General features: G+C 43.4%; 1 protein-coding gene across 2 annotated transcripts in view; it reads left to right on the plus strand.

The window, feature by feature from the left end:
- srebf1 (sterol regulatory element binding transcription factor 1) overlaps positions 1–13,624 on the plus strand; it is a 43,738-nt gene extending 30,114 nt beyond the window's left edge. The window contains exons 11-20 of one of the 2 annotated variants that reach the window (XM_084071148.1): positions 78–244; positions 1,793–1,961; positions 3,445–3,552; positions 3,664–3,774; positions 4,884–5,016; positions 5,642–5,807; positions 7,351–7,569; positions 10,233–10,344; positions 11,189–11,620; positions 11,834–13,624. In XM_084071148.1, the coding sequence (XP_083927274.1) occupies positions 78–244; positions 1,793–1,961; positions 3,445–3,552; positions 3,664–3,774; positions 4,884–5,016; positions 5,642–5,807; positions 7,351–7,569; positions 10,233–10,344; positions 11,189–11,409 (1,406 nt within the window). In that variant the 3' untranslated portion in view covers positions 11,410–11,620; positions 11,834–13,624. Of the gene's footprint in view, positions 1–77; positions 245–1,792; positions 1,962–3,444; positions 3,557–3,663; positions 3,775–4,883; positions 5,017–5,641; positions 5,808–7,350; positions 7,570–10,232; positions 10,345–11,188; positions 11,621–11,833 lie in introns of both variants that reach the window. The other variant, XM_084071149.1, reaches the window with a different exon arrangement.
- The last annotated feature ends 7,919 nt before the right edge of the window (positions 13,625–21,543 follow it).

Genomic DNA, 21,543 nt, shown 5'->3' on the forward strand with positions numbered 1-21,543 from the left:
TGTGTGTGTGTGTGTGTGTGTGTGTGTGTGTGTGTGTGTGTTTGTGTGTTTGTGTGTTTGTGTGTGTGTGTGTGTAGGCAAGCTGAACGGCAGCCACCTGTCGGCGGTGCACATGTCTCTGAACGCGGTGAACCTGGCAGAGTGTGCGGGCTCCTGTCTGCCCGTGGCCACGCTGGCCGAGGTCTACGTCTCTGCCGCGCTGCGCGTCAAGGCCAGCCTACCCAGAATGCTCCACTTCACCTCTGTGAGTGTGCCCCCCCCAATCTACATTCAAAGATTTTGCAAATCTTTGAATGTATATTTTTTTAAAGCGAACATTTGTAAAATGTTTTGTTCCAGGGACCCCCGAGAAGCAAAGATTTGAGTTACAAATGTTCTTTGAAAATATATATTAAAAGATTTGCACACATTTTCACGATGATATAAAATTTTACATTTTCATAGATTTCTTAGACGGCTTCATAGACTTTGACAGCACTATCGTCAGTGTAGGTTCGATCAATGTGTATTACATTTAGTCTTTTTTCCCTCTACACCAAACCTCTTTACAAAAAATAGCAGATCTACAAGCTCACAACGCCACGCGCTGCGAGGCTTTGTGAGCTTGTAGATCTGCATTTTTTTTTATTGTAGATCTGCTATTTTTGGCTAATGTTCCACTCAGAATAGGGATGCTGGGGTTCAAGTGGTTCATGTAAAAAAACATGATCCTATCACACAAAGATTTGACGGCCCACCTGTAGTAACTCTGGGGACCCCCTGTTGAAGACCCTGCCAACTGCTTCAGTTGAAATCCGTGCAATACTTTCGTGCTCCCGTGCTGTCAGAGTGAAACAGCCTGGCTGTGTTCTGTGTTGTTTCTCTGTTCTTGTTGTTCCTACCTGTTTGTGGTTTGACACAAGTCTGTTTCCCAGAGTTTCTTTATTTTAACTGACGTCTCTTAACACGTTACTCTGTAGATTCAAGATTCCCAGAGGTTTTATTTGTCACTCATACGAGTACAGTACATGCAGCGTTGTTGTTGTTGTTGTTGGGGTGACATCAGTGGTGGGAAAAGTACTCCGATATTTTACTTAAGTAAAAGTATCAATACTGCAATATAGAAATACTCCGTTACAAGTAAAAGTCTGGAATTAAAAATGTACTTGAGTAAAAGTACAAAAGTCCTTGACATGAAAAAGTTTGATTGATTAATTGATTGAAATTTGTATTAGGCAAAAGAATGTAAAACAACACAGTTACATTTATAATACTTTTCTCTGTCTAAAAGGTCCGACCAAAAAAGTCCTTGCGGACTTGTTTCCGTTGGGGTCCTTGAATTCATTTCATAGACATATATATATAGTAGCAACCAAACAGTTCAGATCAACATAAAAATACAGAGAAAAAATACCACTATGTACAAAAAAAAAAAAGCATGAAAAATATATACAAAAAAAGGGGAGGGGGGTCGTCTGTCTACCGGGAAACTGGTACTACCTCCTCTTATGGCCTCCAGAAAGATGAGTTTTTAGGGCTGTTTTAAATGTTTTGAGGGATGGGGTTAGACTATTCCATACCTTGGTGGCCGTTTGAGAACCACTGATATCAGTTTCATATTTTCAGAATACTGTTGGGATTTAGAAGACATTTTGTAGAAACTGGTCTTCAGGTCTTAATGGGATAATCCTGAGTGCCAAGCAGGGAGGAAGTTGTGAGATAACATTTTTGCTTCAATCCATGATTAAATCTTAACGGTGTGTGTGTGTGTGTGTGTGTGTGTGTGTGTGTGTGTGTGTTGTGTCATCACCAGCGTGTGTTCCTGAGCAGTGCCCGCCAGGCGTGCCTGTCGTCCAGTGGCAGCGTCCCTCTGGCCATGCAGTGGCTGTGTCACCCTCTGGGACATCGCTTCTTTGTGGACGGAGACTGGGCCGTACGCAGCACGCCTAAAGACAGCATCTACAGCCAGGCTGGGAACACTGGTACTACACACACACACACACACACACACACACACACACACACACACACACACACACACACACGTGTTGTGTTAGGATCATTAACCCTTTGAGACCTGAAGCCGATTCTTAAAATGTTTTCTAAATCCTAACAGATTTTTGAAAAAAATATAAAAAACGTTTTTTTTAAGTTTTTTCAAAAATAGCAGATCTACAAGCTCGTAGCGCGGCACTCGGTGCCGCGCTATGAGCTTGTATATCTGCTATTTTTGAATAGCCCAAAGTGTAAAATAACTACGCGGCCCGAACGTCTAGCGTGACGCGTCGTTCACTTTGCAGTGCCACCTTACAGGCACCTCACAGTGTGAGAGAGAGTTTTGTGCTCTCCTAAATCCACGGCAGGCTTTGAAAGTACCCACTTCAGAAAGAGGTGACGTGCATCACCTCTCCAATGACCAAAACCCACTATGGAAGCCGTCGAACTGGTGCGATCTGACGGCATCCTAGAATTTATAGGTAGGATGTGATGTCATGCGTGATGTCATGCTGTCGTGAGATTACGTCACACTGGCGTTGTCATCGTGATGTCAGATTACGTCACACCGTCACACTGGCGTCGCATACGGACAACCGACATGGCGCAGGATTCAAATTGTATATAGATAGATAGATGCTTTTTAGCTCAAATCTAAAAATGACACAGTTCCAGGTCTTAACACATTAGCTGCCAAAGACGTATATATACGTCTTTTAATAATCAGCTGTTGCCCGCCAAAGACGTATATATACGTCTTTGAAAAAAAGGGGGGAAAAAAAAAAATCTTTTTTTTTTTTTTTTTTTTTTTTTTTTTTTTATAATTTCAACCCTTTTCGAATTTCGAACAGATTAGGAGCTAAAAATGTTCGAAGATTTGCTGCTCCATTCACGTCAATGTTAAAATTCAAACGGACAAACAATTCACATTGTTTTTTGGTTTAAAACTACTGGTTTTGAGCTATATTCAAACATCAAACAACACATGTTAACGAGGTCAAAATGACCTCGTTGACATTTGTGAAACCACACCTGAATCTCATCTGTGATTAGAAACCATCTGGGGATCAATCATACTGGAGGAAAAAAATCTGTGGCTACGCGAACAGGTACCAAAAATCGTTCAAAACCCAGGCAGAGGCTACAGACTGTTCTGAAAAAACTCTGGCAGTCAATGTGTTAATGGGTTAAAGGAAGAATTAAAAAACGTCCCGGACCGCAAGGGCACCTGGACTCCAATGTAGCCTGACAGGGCGTTGTGGGTTCGAGTCCCGACGGCCTTTGCTGCGTGTCACTCCCCATCTCTTTCTCCCCGTTTCCTAACTAAAAAAAATTACATTTCTGAATACATGGCCAGGGACCTGCAATAGTGGTGCTTTAATTGAAATAGTATGTTGGCCTTTCTCTGTCACTCTGGCACACATAAGCACACATACCTCTTGTCTCATCCTGGTGTGTGTGTTCCTACAGTGGACCCTCTAGCCCAGGTGACGCAGGCCTTCAGGGAACATCTTCTGGAGAAGGCTCTGTACTGTGTAGCCCAGCCCAGAGGAGAGAAGAGCCCCAGCCAGGGAGAGGGGGGGTGAGCGCATACACACACACACACACACACCTAGGGACCATTTCCTGTCAGATGGAGAAAGTTATGCTTTATTATATTATATATTTTAAATATTGTGTCCGTGTCCAGGGAGTATGCGGACGCTCTGGAGTACCTCCAGCTGCTGACCAGCGCCTCGGACGCGGCCGGTGCCACCACCCAGTCCTTCGCCATCGGATCCAACATGGCCACCGTCACCGGTAAGAAAACGTAGCCTTGCCGAGCCCTGAGGCCCATAGGGGGAGGAGCCCTGAGGCCCGTAGGGGCAGGAGCCTATCTCCTGTTTCCTTAGCGTGAGGCAGCTTGTACATCCCCTGGACGTGACGCTAGTATGTCACAGGGACTTACCCCCCCAATCCGACCATTGATGCTGAGTGCCAAGCAGGGAGATACTGGGTCCTATTATTAGAGTCTCTGGTATGACCCGGCCCGGGGATCGAACACCAACCTCCCAGCCTCAGGGCAGACACTCTAACCACAAGGCCACAAGGTGTACTATCCAAATAAAAGCAGAAAAGCCCCCAAAAATATCTTTAAAAAAACATACAAACAAGATCCACAAAGCCTGCAGATCTGCAATGTTTCGGCTCTAGTTCACCTATTTTCAGCTACTTTTCCATGCTACAATGTTGATGTCCTCACAAGTGTCTCAGTACAAAGCTGTGTGTGTGTGTGTGTGTGTGTGTGTGTGTGTGTGTGTGTGTGTGTGTGTGTGTGTGTGTGTGTGTGTGTGTGTGTGTGTGTGTGTGTGTGTGTGTGTGTGTGTGTGTGTGTGTGTGTGTGTGTGTGTGTGTGTGTGTGTGTGTGTGTGTGCGTGCGTGCGTGTGCACACGCACACGCACTGAATGCCCGGCGCTGGCATCATCCTACTGTCTGGATCCAATGTTAAATGGAGGAGTTTCCCCCGCCGAGAGGGGGGTTGGCAAGATGGCTGCTCTACCTCCAGCAGGAGAGGGAGGGGGGGCGGGTGATTAAGTCTGAGGTCGGCGATGCAGACAGCAGCTGTCGCCGTGTGTGTGTGTGTGTGTGTGTGTGTGTGTGTGTGTGTGTGTGTGTGTGTGGAAACGTTTGTCCGTTTTGAAAGCAGATAGATAGATAAAATATATGAAAGGGGTAAAAAAATGTATAGAATAGGGAGGAAACTAAATAAATGTACTGTTAGGAACCCCTGGTGTTTGTCTGGTTATTGCTGGATGTCACCAGGGTGTCCTATAGGTTGTCAGATATGTGCCGTGTGTGTGTTTTAGTGACGGTGTGTCTGTCCCCTCCCCTCCTCCCCCCCCCCCTTCTCCCCTCCCTTCTCTGACAGGATGTGACCCCCACTCCAAGTGGTGGTCCTCGGTTGCCGTGGTGATCATCAACTGGCTCCAAGGAGACGATGCAGCGGCAGAGAGGCTGTACCCGTCAGCAGAACACCTGCCTCGCTCCCTACAGAACACTGAGTGAGACATACATACTGTACATACATATATATCAGGGTTTCTCAAAGTGGGTGCTGTGGCACCCTAGGGTGCCGTGACACCAGTGCAGGGGGTGCCTCAGAATGTTTTGATTATATTTGGAATTGATCCATATCACTTTTAGGACCTACACCAAATCTCTTTGTCAACAATAGCAGATCTACAAGCTCACAACGCATCGCGTTGTGAGCTTGTAGATCTGCTATTTTTGACGAATGTTCCACCCAGAGTGGTTAAACCTCAAGTACAGATGTATTTTCACTGAGTGAGACATACATATATATAAACATAGCACAAAAAGTTCTAACATGTGTTTGGCAGATTATTTCTCGGCTGTAACAATGCTGCTTGGCAATAACATTCATACTGTTAGAAATCCGGTTTATTTTCCTGTTAAAATGATATCCCATTGTGTCAGGAGGAACATGCATTTGTGGGATGAACAGCACAGCGCCCATGAAACATTCCTACCCCACGGTACCCCAGGTGCATACAGTACATGGGGGTGGGGGGGGGGGTGCTCTGTGTCTCCCCAAATCTCCTGCACATTAGGCCTGTATAGTGAACCTCTCTCTCTCTCCTCTCTCTCTCTCTCTCTCTCTCTCAGGAGTCCCCTGCCCAAGGCGTCTCTGAACACATTCAGAGCGGTCAGAGCGTTGCTGTCTAAACCAGAGAACTGGCAGCTGAGTCTGAGTCACAGTGACAAGGCCAGCGCTCTGCTGAGGGACAGCCTGAACCTGGGACCACACACACACTGCTCTAGCATCGACAAGGTACACACACACACACACACACATAAACGCGTACTTACAGAGAGAGTGAATTCCTTGTAGCAGGTTTCCTGTCTGCGCTCCTGTGCTGTCCCTCTGGCGGCCAGCAGAGGGGGTGCGTGTGTGTGTGTGTGTGTGTGTTGATGATGGTCAGGGCTGTGGTGCATTGTAGTTGCATTGCATGTGTGTCTATGAGGAGTGCAATGTACCTGCACTGCAACACAGAGCTGGTCCACTGACAGCTGCATGTGCATGGGCACGCACGCGCACACACACACACACACACACACACACACACACACGCAGACGCACGCACACACACACACACACACACACACACACACACACACACACACACACACACACACACACACACACACACACACACACACACACACGTACATGCGCACGCACGCACGCGCACACTCACACACACACGTGCGCACACACACTGACACTCACACACCGACGTGGGTTGTTTGTCTTGCTCAAGGACACTTCAAAAGTAGCCAGGAGGAGCTGGTTCCTGTTAATACCTTCATGTTGTCACTCAACACCTTGGATGAATGAATGACTGAATGAATGAAACACCTCCATGAATCACCACCAGGCTTTACACTCCTGGCCTGGCTTTCATTAGAATATGACTAGTTGTGATCCATTCTATGTCATGAATTCCCTAAATCAGGGGTCTTCAACAGGGGGTCCGGGACCCCTAGGGGGTCCTCAGAGTTACTACAGGGGGTCCGCCAAATCTTTGCGTGATATGATTTTTTTTTTTTACATTAACCACTTGAACCCTAGTATCCCTTTTCTGAGGTGAACTGCTGCGAGGCGTTGAGAGCTTGTAGATCGGCTATTTTTGGCAAAGAGGCTATAGGTGTAGAGGGAAAAAAGAGCAGACTGAGTAAAAAAGAAACCTTTAATCTGACACACAATTTTATACAATATAGAGTAGGGGGTCCCTGCTTCATCGGGGGTCCTTGGCCTGAAAACGTTGAAGACCCTTTCCCTAAATAACATGAGTATATCTGGTTGGGCTCCACAATGTTATTGTTCCCCTACATCAGTGGACCTTAATATTTTCAGAACGCAACACCCGAGCGCAACCAAACATAAAATCACTTGTCTTTTAGTTCTACTGGATCTCTTCTCCACTAGTCACTAACTAGTATTCTCATCTAGTTTTTATTTGTTGATGAAATTGTCAATATATTTACTCGTTTTAGTCATCGTACCTTAGTTTTTATTATTTTTTTGACAGTGAAAAAAGGTAGTCAACAAAATATTGCCGTCATAGTTTTAGTCGACGAAATCAACACAGGGGTATTATTTTTGGGAGCACGTACAGGCTATATATACAATTCTGTCGATTCTCCCGAGACTGAATTAGAACATATATTTAAACTATTGTTTATTATTCATTTATTTATTTCTCCACTATACTCATCTCTCTCTCTCTCTCTCTCTCTCTCTCTCTCTCTCTCTCTCTCTCTCTCTCTCTCTCTCTCTCTCTCTCTCTGTGTCTCTCCATCGCCCCCTGCAGGTGGTTCAGTTGTTGCTGTGTGACCTGCTGCTGGTGATGAGGACCAACGTGTGGCGTCTGCAGCAGCAGCAGGGCCCCGGCCCCGTGGGCACGGGGGCCCCGGGCTCCGCCGGGCCCCTGGGGGTCCAGCCCGCCTCGCCCTCGGAGCTCCAGGGCTTCCAGCAAGACCTCAGCTCTCTGCGCAAGATGGCCCAGACCTTCAGACCCGCCATGAGACGGGTACGTGTGTGTGTGTGTGTGTGTGTGTGTGTGTGTGTGTGTGTGTGTGTGTGTGCCAGTGGCGCCGGCGCCTGTTTAACTCATTCTGTGCCAAAAGACGTCAAAGACGTCATGTGGCCTGACGCCCTGACGCCCTTTTTTTGAAAAACATGTTCAGAACCCAAGATATGATGATTTGAAGATTTGCTGCTCCATCCACTCCTTGTTTAACCTATAACTTAAAAAGGCTGTATCTCGCTTCCTAAGCACTTTTTTTTTTTACAATGAATTTTGGCTGTGGCACTCAGAGCCAAAATTCAAAAATGAGCATGGCATTGAATGAGTTAATTGAAGGACACTGTGTCCCCCCACTATTCAGTCCAGCCAAAACAATTATAATTAAAAAGAAATAATAAAATCAGTCCAGTCCCCCGCACCTCGCGACCACCGCTAGCGCGAGGCGAACCGAATTAACCGAAATAACCGAATTATCCCCCCAAAAAAAATCAACAAACACACCCGAAATAACCCGAAATTTGTTTTTGTGCGCTTTGCGCGCGTGCATGTGTCCCTGATGTGTCCCCCAAGGTCAGATTCCGTTCCGGCGCCCCTGGTGTGTGCACTTGTATTACTTGTACTGTATATCTTTTTCAAGGACGCCATGATCACAGCATATAAAACCCAACACATATAATGAAAAACAATAACGAAACATTTGAGCCACGTTAGAACGTCACAGATGCTAATAAATATAGGGTTACATGAAACAGGTGCAGTCAGTCACTATGTAATGCGTCCTCAAGAAGCACCCTAAATGTCTTTATAGAGACTAGACATGTAACGATTCACTCAAACTCACAATACCATTTGAATCACGATTTTTATTTCTCTTACACAAATCCAGTATACTCTTTAACACATTAACCGCCAAGAACGTAGTCCTACGGTCCGTTAAATCCAACTGTTAAGCGCCGAGACCGTAGCCCTACGGTCCGGGTGCTTTTTCCTTTTTTTCGAAAACATTTTTTTTTTCATTTTTTTACACGGACCATTTTCAGTGTAACACCACCGGAAGTCGGGACTATTTGCGATCCCGTTTTCCATTTCCCGTCGGCCTCCATTCTAAGGCGCACACTAAAAGTCCATTTTAAACCCTTGTAGTTTTTTCTCCTCGCATTTCCCATCTTAACATAAACGGTCAGAACTCAAACATGGCTGCCCCGTTTGACACGTGGTCTTGAGTGGGAGACGCAGGCAGATGTCGGCGATGTATGTAAACAAAGCAGAGATCACTTTTATGGATTTTAACAAGGTCTATGGCGACGTGAAAACAACAAAAAAACCTTGGCACTGGTGAGTACATTCTGAGATTAGCCCTTGGCGGTGGATGTGTTAATTGTTTTTCTTTTATCCTCTTCAATACAGCAGCAAATGACTGAAAATGATTTTTTTATCACTTCTCTTACAAAGATCCTGTATTTTCTTTTTTTAAGCGCCCTCTGCTTTTTGCATCGCGAAAAGAATTGTATTAAATGGATTTAAATTGTCACCCGTTTGAATGGATTTTAACCGATTGACGATAAATGGTTACATGCCTAATAGAGACCAATCCAACCAGTTTCAGAGAGTCCTGAAGTTTGTTCCATTTGTGTGGAGCGTGATAAAGGAAAGCAGTCTTTTCCTTGTTCACTGTTCATGTCCTGATTCCTCATGAGAAGAATGGTCGTTTTACGGTTAAAACTGAGTTGGGGCGTTAGACTTCGTGCATTCGCTCACCGCACACTCTCGATTGAGGTTCAACGATGGAACCGCACGGTATCGGTTGGAACCGTTCGCTGTGAAGCGAGGGCCAAACAAAAGACGGCTTATTGCTCGAGGCTGCGGCAATCATTACTGCTCTCGGTAGTAGAGTTAAATGAACACATGGGATTGTATTGTGTAGAAATACTGCATGCATATACATGTGCATGTACACTTTGCCTATTCAAAAATAGCAGATATACAAGCTCATAGCGCGGCACTGAGTGCCGTGCTATGAGCTTGTAGATCTGCTATTTTTGAAAAATCGTGAAAATGTGCGCAAATCTTTGAATATATATATTTTTAAAGCGAACATTTTTAGCTCAAATCTTTGCTTCTGGGACCCCCTGGAACAAAAATATTTTCAGATGGGGGTCCGCGGCCAAATACATATCATTTTGAAATACATATCATTTTGGGGGTCCTTGACATGAAAAAGATTGAGCACCAATGATATAGAAACATACGTTTTTCAGAAAACTGTTGGGATTTAGGAGACATTTAGAATCGGCTTCAGGTCTTAATGGGTTAAAGTGTGTGTGTGTGTGTGTGTGTGTGTGTGTGTGTGTGTGTGTGTGTGTGTGTGTGTGTGTGTGTGTGTGTGTGTGTGTGTGTGTGTGTGTGTGTGTGTGTGTGTGTGTGTGCATGTGCATGTGCGTGCGCGCGCGTGCGTGCGTGTGCTGGTGAGGTTGTTGTTCTGAAGACTTCAACGTGTTCTCTGAGGTTCAGCTGAACATCCTGCATGAGTCATCATCTCTCTTTCTATGTCTCTCTCTCTTTCATCCCACTCTCTCTGTCTTTGTCTTTCTATCGCTCTCTCTCTCTGTCTCATTGTCTCTCTCCCTCTCTCTCTCCCTCTGTCTCGTCCATCTCTCCTCTTCCAGTTGTTCCTCCATGAAGCTACAGCCAGGCTGATGGCGGGGGCCAGCCCCACCCGAACACACCAGCTCCTGGACCGCTCGCTCAGACGGAGAGCCACCCCCGGAGCCAAAACAGGTGTGTGTGTGTGTGTGTGTGTGTGTGTGTGTGTGTGTGTGTGTGTGTGTGTGTGTGTGTGTGTGTGTGTGTGTGTGTGTGTGTGTGTGTGTGTGTGTGTGTGTGTGTGTGTGTGTGTGTGTGTGTGTGTGTGTGTGTGTGTGTGTCTGCTGTTAGCAGAATTTGTCTTGAGAGAGATTATGGCGACTTGAGATCTTTAAAGGTGTAGTGAAATGAAAAATATGTTTTCCACACTTTTAGAGCATATCCGTGGTCATCATATGGGCATACCTAACAATAGATGCAAAAAAAAAAAAAAAAAAAAAAAAAGAATTGCATTTTTATATCTAAAGTCCCTAAAAAGCCAATCTTAATGACTTCCTGTAAACAAAAACGTGCTGCGTGATGACATAACGCAGCCTTCATGAATATAAATGAATCTTGATTACATGCACCTGTTTGATTCCCATAGCTGCACGTTCTTCAAACACAGCTGATTTTAATTACAGGGCTACTCCGTTTTGAATCTCATTGAAGATGAGTGTATTACTCATTTTAAACTTCATCTGCACACTAAAATATGTATCTGAAAACATTATAGGTTAGAAATAAGCCAGGTAGTAGCACACGTGCTTCACTGGCCGTCTCTCTCTCACTTGTAAACAAACACTAGCCGTGTTGCGCACGGCTGAAGTGATTGAGATCCAACGTCCCATAGCCTGAAGGGATGGGACCTTCTGATTGGTTTAGAGTCGGATGAGCCACGTTTCAGACTGAACCTTCAAAATAAAATGACCGAAAATGTCACTGCAGTGCGTCTTTAACCCCTACCCCCCCCCCCCCCCCTCTCCCCCCCCTCTTCCAGAGGAGTGTGAGACGCGGCCGGGCCAGCGGGAGCAGGCGGAGGCGGTGATGCTGGCGTGCCGCTTCCTGCCGCCCTCCTTCCTGTCGGCGCCGGGCCAGCGGGTGGGCATGCTGGCGGACGCGGCGCGCACCCTGGAGAAGCTGGGAGACAAGCGCACGCTGCACGACTGTCAGCAGATGATCATCAAGCTGGGCAGCGGCACCACCGTCACCTCTAGCTAGAGAGAGAGAGAGGGGAGGGAGGGGAGGGAGACACACACACACACACACACACACATGGCATGCACACGCACAAACAGGCAGGGAAGGGTGACGTCATCTCTTGTTTTTGCACACACTGTATATCGTGGCTGTTTTTGGGTGGAAACCTTGTAAAAGTCAAAAAAAAAAAAAGAAAACTTGTTCCAATGGATCCAATGTATTTATTTTTTTTGTCCCAGGCTCTTGTTTAACCCATTAAAGGCCTGGGGCGATTCTTTAAAATGTTTTCTAAAATCCTAAGTTTTTTTTGAAAAAAATCAAAAAAAAAAGTCAAGATTTTTCAAAAATAGCAGATCTACAAGCTCATAGCGCGGCACTCGGTGCCGCGCTATGAGCTTGTAGATCTGCTATTTTTGAATAGCCAAAGACATCTAAAGTGACACAGATGCGTTCCAGGTATCAATACTATTCATTGGTTTAGTTTGGAGGAAAAGCTCCCTATCTCCATACTTTTTATACAGTGGTGAAAACAAGCCATTTTCGACGGGCGATCACTCAATGCAATGGCGGATCGCGTTAGAAACATTATTGTTCCAGTTGTTAGATGGGACCATCGCCCCGGCAACACCCTTTGTTTACATCCGGATCCTCGTCGAGGCTTTTGCAGCTCTAGAACGATCGGCGTAAACAGTTAGAAACGCTGGCAACTGGATGTAACCCTGTTTTAAAAAAAACTCTGGCACTCGTTGTGTTAACAACAAAACAAACAAAAAAACGCAACAAGTTGAAATATGGAGATGCAAGGTTTCTACCCGACAACCACGGTTTATAGAATGTTTTTTTTTTCTTTCTTTTTTTTCATTCAATGTGTTCGTTCACACGGGGAAGACACAACAAGTTTTATTTGTTACAAAACACAACAAAAACACCCTTAAAGGACAACTTTGTTTTTTTTACAACCAAGGTTTATATTTTAGCTTGTAATTAAAGTAAATAAAAGATGAGTGTTATTTTTTTTCCATTTACTGCTTTCTATAGTTTTAGCAATTTTCGTGATATTTTTTTACAGTGGGCGGGGGCATTCTGTCCGGTGGCTAAATATGTCTTTTACACAATAATACATAATTGTAATTGTAACAGTAATACAATTTGATGGCCAGATGTGAGTTATTGGGGGTTCGAAGAGCTACTGTAATTAATAATAAAGAAAACGCCAGGTTATTGTGTAAAAAAAATACATATTTAGCCAACGGACAGAATGCCCCCGCGAGATCACGAAAATTGCAAAAACTATAGAAAGCAGTAAAAAAAAAAAAAAAAAAAATACACTCATCTTTTATTTACTTTAATTACAAGCTAAAATATAAACCTTGGTTGTGAAAAACCAAAGTTGTCCTTTAAGGCAGATTTTATTTTCGTATGACGTTGGGTGTCGCTAGCCTGACATTAGGCCGAAACCAGCCGAGCTTTTATAGATCGGCTGGTTTCGGCTCCGTACGGGGAAAGACCTGGGAAGTGTGGAGAGGTCGGAGGTCATGTCTGTACACACACCAGTGGTGGAAAAAGTACTCAAATGTTCTACTCCAGTAAAATGTACTTAAAGTACCAAAAGTAGAAAGTACTCATTATGCACAATGTCACATTTCACAAGTTTTCAAAATGTATAAAAAATCCTTTGAAAATAGCAGAGCTACAAGCTCACAATGCGTCGCATCGCGACGCATTGTGAGCTTGTAGATCGGCTATTTTCAAATGGCCGAAATGTGTATACAGGGCTGAAGTGGTTAATGTATGTCTTGTAATAATAATCAAAATCTACAAAGTAACTAGTAACTAAAGTCTTCTAATAATTGCAGTGGAGTAAAAAGTGCAATATTTGCCTCTGAGATGTAGTGGAGTAGAAGTAAAAGTATTGAAAATTGTAAATACTCCAGTAAAGTAAAAGTACCTCAAAATGTTACTTAACTAAAGTACTTGAGTAAATGTACTTTCCACCACTGCTGCGCGCACACACACACACACACACACACACACACACACACACACACACACACACACACACACTGTTTCTTGCATTGTTTTTGGCCTACAGCTAAAGGACATTGTGACAGACTGTACCTATCATATCGCATCATATCATAATAATCATCACATCAGACGGAGCAGAATTCTTCGCCGTGATAACCTGCCGTCGCTCGCTCGCTCGCTCTCCTGCGCTGTTTTTTTTTTTCTTCCTCCAATCAGAAGCCTCCTTTTCAAAACCACCCGGGGGAAAAAAAAGAGTTGGCGCCTGTTGTTGCTATGGTTCAGAATTTCATCTTATTTCAGTTGCTATACCAAGAATGTAGTTTTATTTTATTTTCTCCTCTTTAACTATTTATCCTACTGAGCTGAATTATCTGTTTGTGTCAATGCGTTGTAGTGAGAGGTTTGGCCACAGGGAGGCGCCGTAGCACTCCGCCCCCCCTTGGACATTGTGAATGTGTGTGTGTGCGTTAAGCACAGGCGGGTGGGGGAGGGGGGTGTTTCCACTGCCTTTATTCAGCGGTGATGAGGAGGATGCACCTTCTTTTGTTTTATTGGCAATGCATTCAAACGTGATTGGTTAGTTGGAGTGGCGGTCTGTTCCTTTTTGGCTGCAGGGTTGGCTGGGGTGTCGTCTCACGTTAACTACTTAAACCCCAGCATCCATCCATATTCTAGGGGGGGGGGGGGGGAATTTCGCAGAAAATAAATAGCAGATCTATCTGTACAAGCTTATAGCTTGTGTTTTCAGCAAAGATATTTATAATGTAGAGCGAAAACGGAAAAGACCCGGGACTACGCTCAACAACGATATGGGGTTTAAGTGGTTAACAGGAGGAGCCTAAACCTAACCTGGATTGGTGAGATTAAAGGTTGATTTATGCTAAAGTCGTATAACGGGGGGTGGGGGGGGAGTCGCGCGTCGGAAATAGCCGAAGCTCACAACGTAGATCGGCTGTTTTCGATGTTTTCGACAGTTTTGTGTCTGTAGCGGTCGGGGACATTTTGACCTTTTGACCTGCTGAACAAGCCTCAGTATCTCTTATATGTGCACTATAGCCTCCCGGGGGCTGTTTTCAATTAAATTAATAAATATTAAGGCTTTATTGCGATTGATATTTTTTTCATAGTTTTTCTTTTACTTTTTTTTCTTCCCCCCATGTGTATATATATATTTTAAAGTGTATTTATAATCTTTATGATCTTTTGATCGAACAGTGTTTCCCATCAACTTCAAGTGTTTGTTATCTTCAACAAAGCATCCCCTTTATTTTATATTTATTTGGTTAGTATTGAAATATGACCCTGACATAGGCATGCATGGTGGTGCCATTTGTAAGGTGCAAAAAAAAAAAAGGTAAAAAAAGAAAGAACCTAAATTGGCCGAAGGGTGTGGTCTCTGTGTCTAAACGTCAAGGTCACTCTTCTCTTCTCGGTCGACAGTTTGCACTATTGCACAAGATGTGTGTGAATCCCCCCCAAACCCCCAAACCCCCCCCCCCCCCCCCCCCGAGTCATCAGTGTTCGTAGCATCCTGCAGCTACGATCGCTACGAGCAGTGGCGTGCACAGACATTTTGAGGGGCAGGTGCTCAAGTAAATTATACTTTTTTTTGTTTACTTGGTCTGCTCTTTTTTCCCTCTACACCTATACCTCTTTGCCAAAAATAGCCGATCTACAAGCCCACAACGCCTCGCAGCACGAGGCGTTGTGGGCTTGTAGATCTGCTATTTTTGGCTAAAGTTCTCCTCAGAAAAGGGATGCTAGGTTTCGAGTGGTTATGGTAAAAAGAAAAATCATATCACATAAAGATATGGCGGACCCCCTGTAGTAACTCTGAGGACCCCCTAGGGGTCCCGGACCCCCTGTTGAAGTGCTCTTTTTTCAAAAGGGCACTTCTGGTCAAGAGGGCAAAGGGCAGGTGCTCTAGCACCACCTAGAGTCTCTCTGTGCACGTCCCTGCCTGCAGCTACGATCGCTACGAGCCTGATTTTATGCTTCGTAGCTCGACGCCGGTGTCACACCTCGAAAATAGCCGATCTAACGAGCTCACGACGTGTCGCGGACGTGACACGATGTCAGTGGTGGAAAAAGTACCTACATTTCTTTTTACTTAAGTTAAAAGTATCAATACTGCAATGTAGAAATACCCTGTTACAAGTAAAAGTCTGGAATTCAAAATTTACTTGAGGAAAAGTAAAAAGAGTATTGGCATCAAAATGTACTTTGAGTACCAAAAGTAAAAGTACTCATTATGCGGAATGTTCCATTTCAAGTTTTCAAAAATGTATAAAAATCTTTTGAAAATAGCAGATCTACAAGCTCAATGCGTCGCATCGCAACGCATTGTGAGCTTGTAGATCTGACATTTTCAAAAGATGGCCAAAATATATAGAGCTGAAGTGGGTAATGTATGTTTTGTAATAATAATCAAAATCGACAAAGTAACTAGTAACTAAAGCTGTCATATAATTGTAGTGGAGTAAAAGTACAATATTTGTCTTTGAGATGTAGTGGAGTAGAATTGAAAGTTGGAAATACCCCAAATTTGTACTTCGTTTCCACCACTGGACGCTGTGAGCTTGTAAATCGGCTATTAATCGTCGCGTCATATACGACGGAGCGTAAATCAGGCCTCGTAGCGGCTTGAATGGTAAACCCAGCCCCAACCCGTCTGTTGTAAAAGATTTGGCACTTTTTTTGTTTTCTTCCTGTTAAACGTTTAATGACAGACTGTTATTCTTTACTGACGACATTCGTAGAAAAGCACCGGTGTCGTTTTCAGAAGAAAAACACATTTTAAAATCTTTAGCATGTGATTTCTTTCTTTCTTTCTTTCTTTCTTTCTGTCCGTGTGTTGTTGTCTGAGGAGGATCAGTATTTTTCTAGTGCGTCATGTGGTGAAAGACTGGAAGACGACCGGTTGGATTCTCCACTGGAGAATCGACGACCAACGTCGTCAAAATGTAATTGTTAAATGCATCGTTTTACTGACACCCCCTGTCTCTTCTCGTCTCCCTTTTCCGCTCGCTCTTTGGTTTATTCCTCCATGATGTAAATATAAAGACCCTTTTGTAACTAAACCTTTGACTTGGTGTGATTTTATTTGAATTGTTCAGAGGGTTTGATCAGAGCCTTCTATTAGAGAGTTGCGCCAATGAGGGGTCAGAAACAGCGTCGGTCACGTGGTTCATGTAGCTGGAAATAGTGACAAGGAGCCGTCGACTTCAATGCATTCCATGAACTTCCGGTTTAGGGATTTGTCACTATTCACCAATGTATGTGTATGTGGAAGACCTGGCCCGAAGAAGTGAACGGAGTTGGCGTAACTCTCTAATAGATGGCACTGGGTTTGATAAACCAGTCTACAGGCCCATCCAGACTGCGGCCAGCCCCGTGTGCGAGCGATACGCTCAAAATCGCACAAATAAAGTTCTCAACGTCCTCCCCCTGTTGGAAAGGGAGCATCTTTGGGCGCATATCAGTGGTGGAAAGTAACTAAGTACATTTACTTAAGTACAGTACTTTAGTACAATTCTCTGAGGTATTTTGTACTTTACTTGAGTATTTCCAATTGTCTATACTTTTACTTCTACTCCACTACATCTCAGAGGCAAATATTGTATTTTTACTCCACTACATTTATTTGAAAACTTTAGTTACTGGTTACTTTTCAGACATAAACTATGATATAATGAAACATACATTAACCACTTTAGCCCTATTTTATACACAGGCTATTTGAAAATAGCAGATCTACAAGCTCTCAACACATCGCATCGCGACGCGTTGTGAGCTTGTAGATCGGCTATTTTCAAATATTTAGTACTTTTACTTTTGGTACTTTAAGTGCATTTTGATGCCAATACTTTTGTACTTTTACTCAAGTATTTTTTTTTATTCTGGACTTTTACTTGTAACAGAGAATTTTTATATTGCAGTATTGGTACTTTTACTTAGTACTTTTTCCACCACTGGCGCATATGCATGGTTCAAAAAGAAGTACTTCAAATGATCGAATGTAAAATGAATCAAGTATTATAATAGAATAAAAACAACAAATGATCGACCAAATTCTATAATAAGAAACAAATGCATTTTAACCATATGGTTTTAACTAAATATAATTACAAAACAACACCTCCTTGGAGAAAGTGACAGTTCCTGATCTGCTATTTTTGCAGGACTGTCAAACTCACCCCTGATATACCCCATGGCCCCTCCCACCACCAGACAGACCAAATAATCAGGGTGATCTACAATACTGTGTCCTTCCTGTTCTTATACGAAATAAACCAGCACAAAATACATTATGTACATTTCATTTTTAACTTTGCTTTCAGTGCCCAGTGTCCCTGTGAGCTATTGAAATTGTAACTCGGTGCCCAGTTGTCCAGATGCCCACATGTCCCAAGTGCCCAGTTCCCAGTTGACCAGGTGCCCACGTTTCTCTAGTGCCCACGTGTCCCTAATACCCTCATGTCCCTAGTGCCAAGATGGTTTTGGTGCCCAGTTATCCCTAGTCCCTAATGTGACATTCTGCCTAATTACTACTTTTACTTCTGGTACTTTAAGTATATTTTGATGCAGATACTTTTGTACTTTTACTCAAGTAAATTTTCATTACCAGACTTGTAACAGAGTGTTTCTACAATTGCAGTATTGATATCATTGATTAATTGATATTCATTGTTACATAAATATTACAATGTATGTCTATTATTATTATTATTATGTAATAATATTATTATTATTATTATTATTATTATTATTATTATTATTATTATTAAATATTATTATTATTATTATTATTATTATTATTATTATTATTATTATTGCTGTTATATATTTCGCTAACTTCTTCTCTTTAACTTTTAAATTAGTGAAATGACGTTTGCATTGAAAACAAATGTATCTATTTTTGGTTAATACTTCAATGTCCTTTTGTTTGTTCTATGAAAACAAATACGGAAATGGTTTACCTGCGTGCATGTTTGTGTGTGCATGTCATAGAGTTGTTTGGGTGCGTGCGCGTGTGCGTGCGTGTGGTTGGTGTTTGTGTGTGTGTGTGTGTGTGTGTGTGTGTGTGTGTGTGTGTGTGTGTGTGGGGGGAGGGGGGCGGGGCTTGTGTCGTGTTTGTGTGTGCACGTCATAGAGTTGTTTGGGTGCGTGCGCATGTGCGTGCGTGTAATAGCGTGTGTGTGTGTGCGTGTGTGCGTGTGGGCGGGGGTGGCTGTGCTTGCGTACATGCGAGAGGGAATTCCCGGGCATGCCCTCTCGCATGTACGCATGTCTGCTTGTCTGACCAATCACAGCCCTTGCGGTTTTGTCCCTCCCCTTAAATACACCCCTTCTGGCTCGTCTCCTTCAGTTTTGAAGCTGGCGTGTGGATACTAGGTCGCTCCGAACGGCGCCTCCGAACGATGATAGATTACTATTGGAAACTGTTCTACTTGATTTCGCTTCATATTATATCACTGATCACTGAGGTGAGTAATATTACTTATGATTATATAATATACTTTTTTCCCCGCCTTTTTTTGAGTAATATTACTGTTATATACTTTTTTCCCGCCTTTTTTGGACCCTACATCTACATGAACGTTCAGATTTCAAACACAGTTTTTACCCCATGGCCACGGATGTTATAATTAAGTACGGGCCCTCAGAAGTAGCCGTATCTTCCGTATTGTTCAATAAAAACGCATCTTAATCTGATCGGTGGCCATTTGCTCATAGTTGGCACACTCAGATCAGAGTGCAGTACACCTACCAACCGATGGGTAATGCAGTTGAAAGCATATGGCGGACATGCTGAGAAAATGGCCACCAATCGGATTAAAATGCTTTTTATTGAACAATACAGAAGATACGGTTACTTCTGAGGGCTTGAACAGAATTGTCACATCCGTGGCCATGAGGTAAGAACTCTATATTTGAAATTTGAACGTTTATGTATATGTACGGGCCTTAAATGAATTAAGTGCAATCGCCAGGTTAGGTTTGTTTCAGGCTACTGTTACGTGTGTGTGTTGTGTTTGTGGCTGCTCTCAGCGCAGTCCAGAGTCCAGTGTTGTTGCCAAATCTGTAATTATAAGCGACTTTGGGCTTCCTTTTTTTCTGTAAAGTAGCTTGTAAATATTGGGGGCCCATGGCATGAAAATGTTTTAAAATCACTGCTCTCAACATTAGACATTAAAGTTTGACTGACCTGCCCCCTATTTGCTTATTTTGGGCTTCTTTGCATAGACGTGCTGCTTATTTCTTTCGCTATATCTGGCAACACCGACTTACGCTAATGTTTAGCGGCTAGCTGGCTCCGTCGTGTTACTGTGATCATGGTTATAATATATAGTCTGTGATCCATGCCCTGTGGCTGGAACGGTGGATAGATCTGTCTGTTACAGTAAGATCCATCTAAAAGTACCACACACTGACTGTGACGGCAAGTTAGAAACTCACAAAGTGTGTATAAGAGGCACAGCTGTTTACAATGCGATGCAAATCTGTGCTGTGGTTACACGCAACACACTCTCGCATCGAAGCAGCACGCATTTGTGTTGAAAATATAGCCACTGCATGATTCTTTAGATAGGCTCTTATCTAAAATCATCTAAGAAAATAGCAGATCCACAAGCTCACAACGCCTCACAATATTTATCTGTGGAACTAGCTGTAGAATACAACTCTCGTAGACGTATTTATGATTCGAGACGAGAGTTGTAGGGTTCACGCCCCATGGAGACCTGAACTTTCTGCACTATGCCCCTCAGATACTCAAAACGTGTCCAAATTGAAAATAAAGGTGCTTACCCCCAAGCCCCAAATGTTAACTGTCTCTACGGGGTAGTAGTTTAATGTAATAATCCATATATTTCAATAAAGAAGTGCTTTAATGCCGTCTGTGGCCGATTCTGTCGGAAGTTCCCAATGGGCGGTAGAGACGGGTAGTGAGGGGGCGCATCCGGTGAAACCCAGAAATACACTCAATGTAAACGGGAAGTAAACGAGGGTGAAAAAATGGCGTTCGGCCACAGACGGCATTAAAACACTTCTTTATTGAAAGATATGGATTATTACATTAAACTACTACCGCGTAGAAGTAGTTAACATTTGGGGCTTTGAGGTAAGCACCTTTTATTTTCAATTTGTACACGTTTTGAGTATCTGCAGGGCATAGTGCAGAAAGTCCAGGTCCATGGGGCGTGAACCCTACAACTCTCGTAGATTGAAGACGTCAGAATCGTAAATACGTCTACGAGCGCTCGTATTCTACAGCTACTGTGTGGAACCAAGTCAAACTAAACGTAATGCCACAACCCCTGAAGTGCTTGTCAGATGGGGGGGGGGGGGGGGGGCAGTTCAAATATGATTATTTTGGGGGATCCGCGGTTCAAATATGATTATTTTGGCGGCCCCCCAGTAAAAATATGATTATTTGGGGGGGGGGGGGGGGGGGGGGGGGGGTCGCAGCCTGAAAAGGTTGAGAACCAGTGTATTAGGATATAATGTACTCACACACACTTTCTTTTACACATAGTTTAAAATTTGCCACATTTTGTTTAATGTTCAGATAATGTGAATGTAGCTATAAGTATAACCCTTGGAGATAAAAAAGAATGAGAGAAAAAAAAACATTTTATTCACCCATTACATTGAAAACCTAGCAACATCACTGATAGCATATCTACAAGCTCACTGTGAGTTTAATGTTTGGAAAATAGCAGATCTACAAGCTCACTGTAAACTTGTTTCCTTATTTTAAATAGCCGATCGACAAGCTCACTTGTCAGCTTGTGGATAACTTGTGAGCTTAGTGACAAATATATATTTGTGTCTAAAATACAGTATTTTTGCTTGAAATTTTCAGCTGTGGCGTGGCTGTACATCGGACCTGATATCTTGGCCAACACAGCTGTGGACTGAGGGGACCGTCCCAGACTGCACTACTGCAAGGTTTGTTTAACATAACATGACACATGTGCAAATCAAAACCTTTTAGATCTAACTATCTAATGTTAGCATATGGACATTTTCTTGGGGTCAGTCCATTGTCCGTTTTTAAGGAGGCATTGCCAATATATATATACTCTGTAGCTTAACTCTTTGACTGCCATATCAACAGTGTAA

Source organism: Gymnoscopelus microlampas (assembly GCF_963454915.1).
Source record: "Gymnoscopelus microlampas genome assembly, chromosome: 11".
In the NCBI taxonomy this organism is placed as follows: Eukaryota; Metazoa; Chordata; class Actinopteri; order Myctophiformes; family Myctophidae; genus Gymnoscopelus; species Gymnoscopelus microlampas.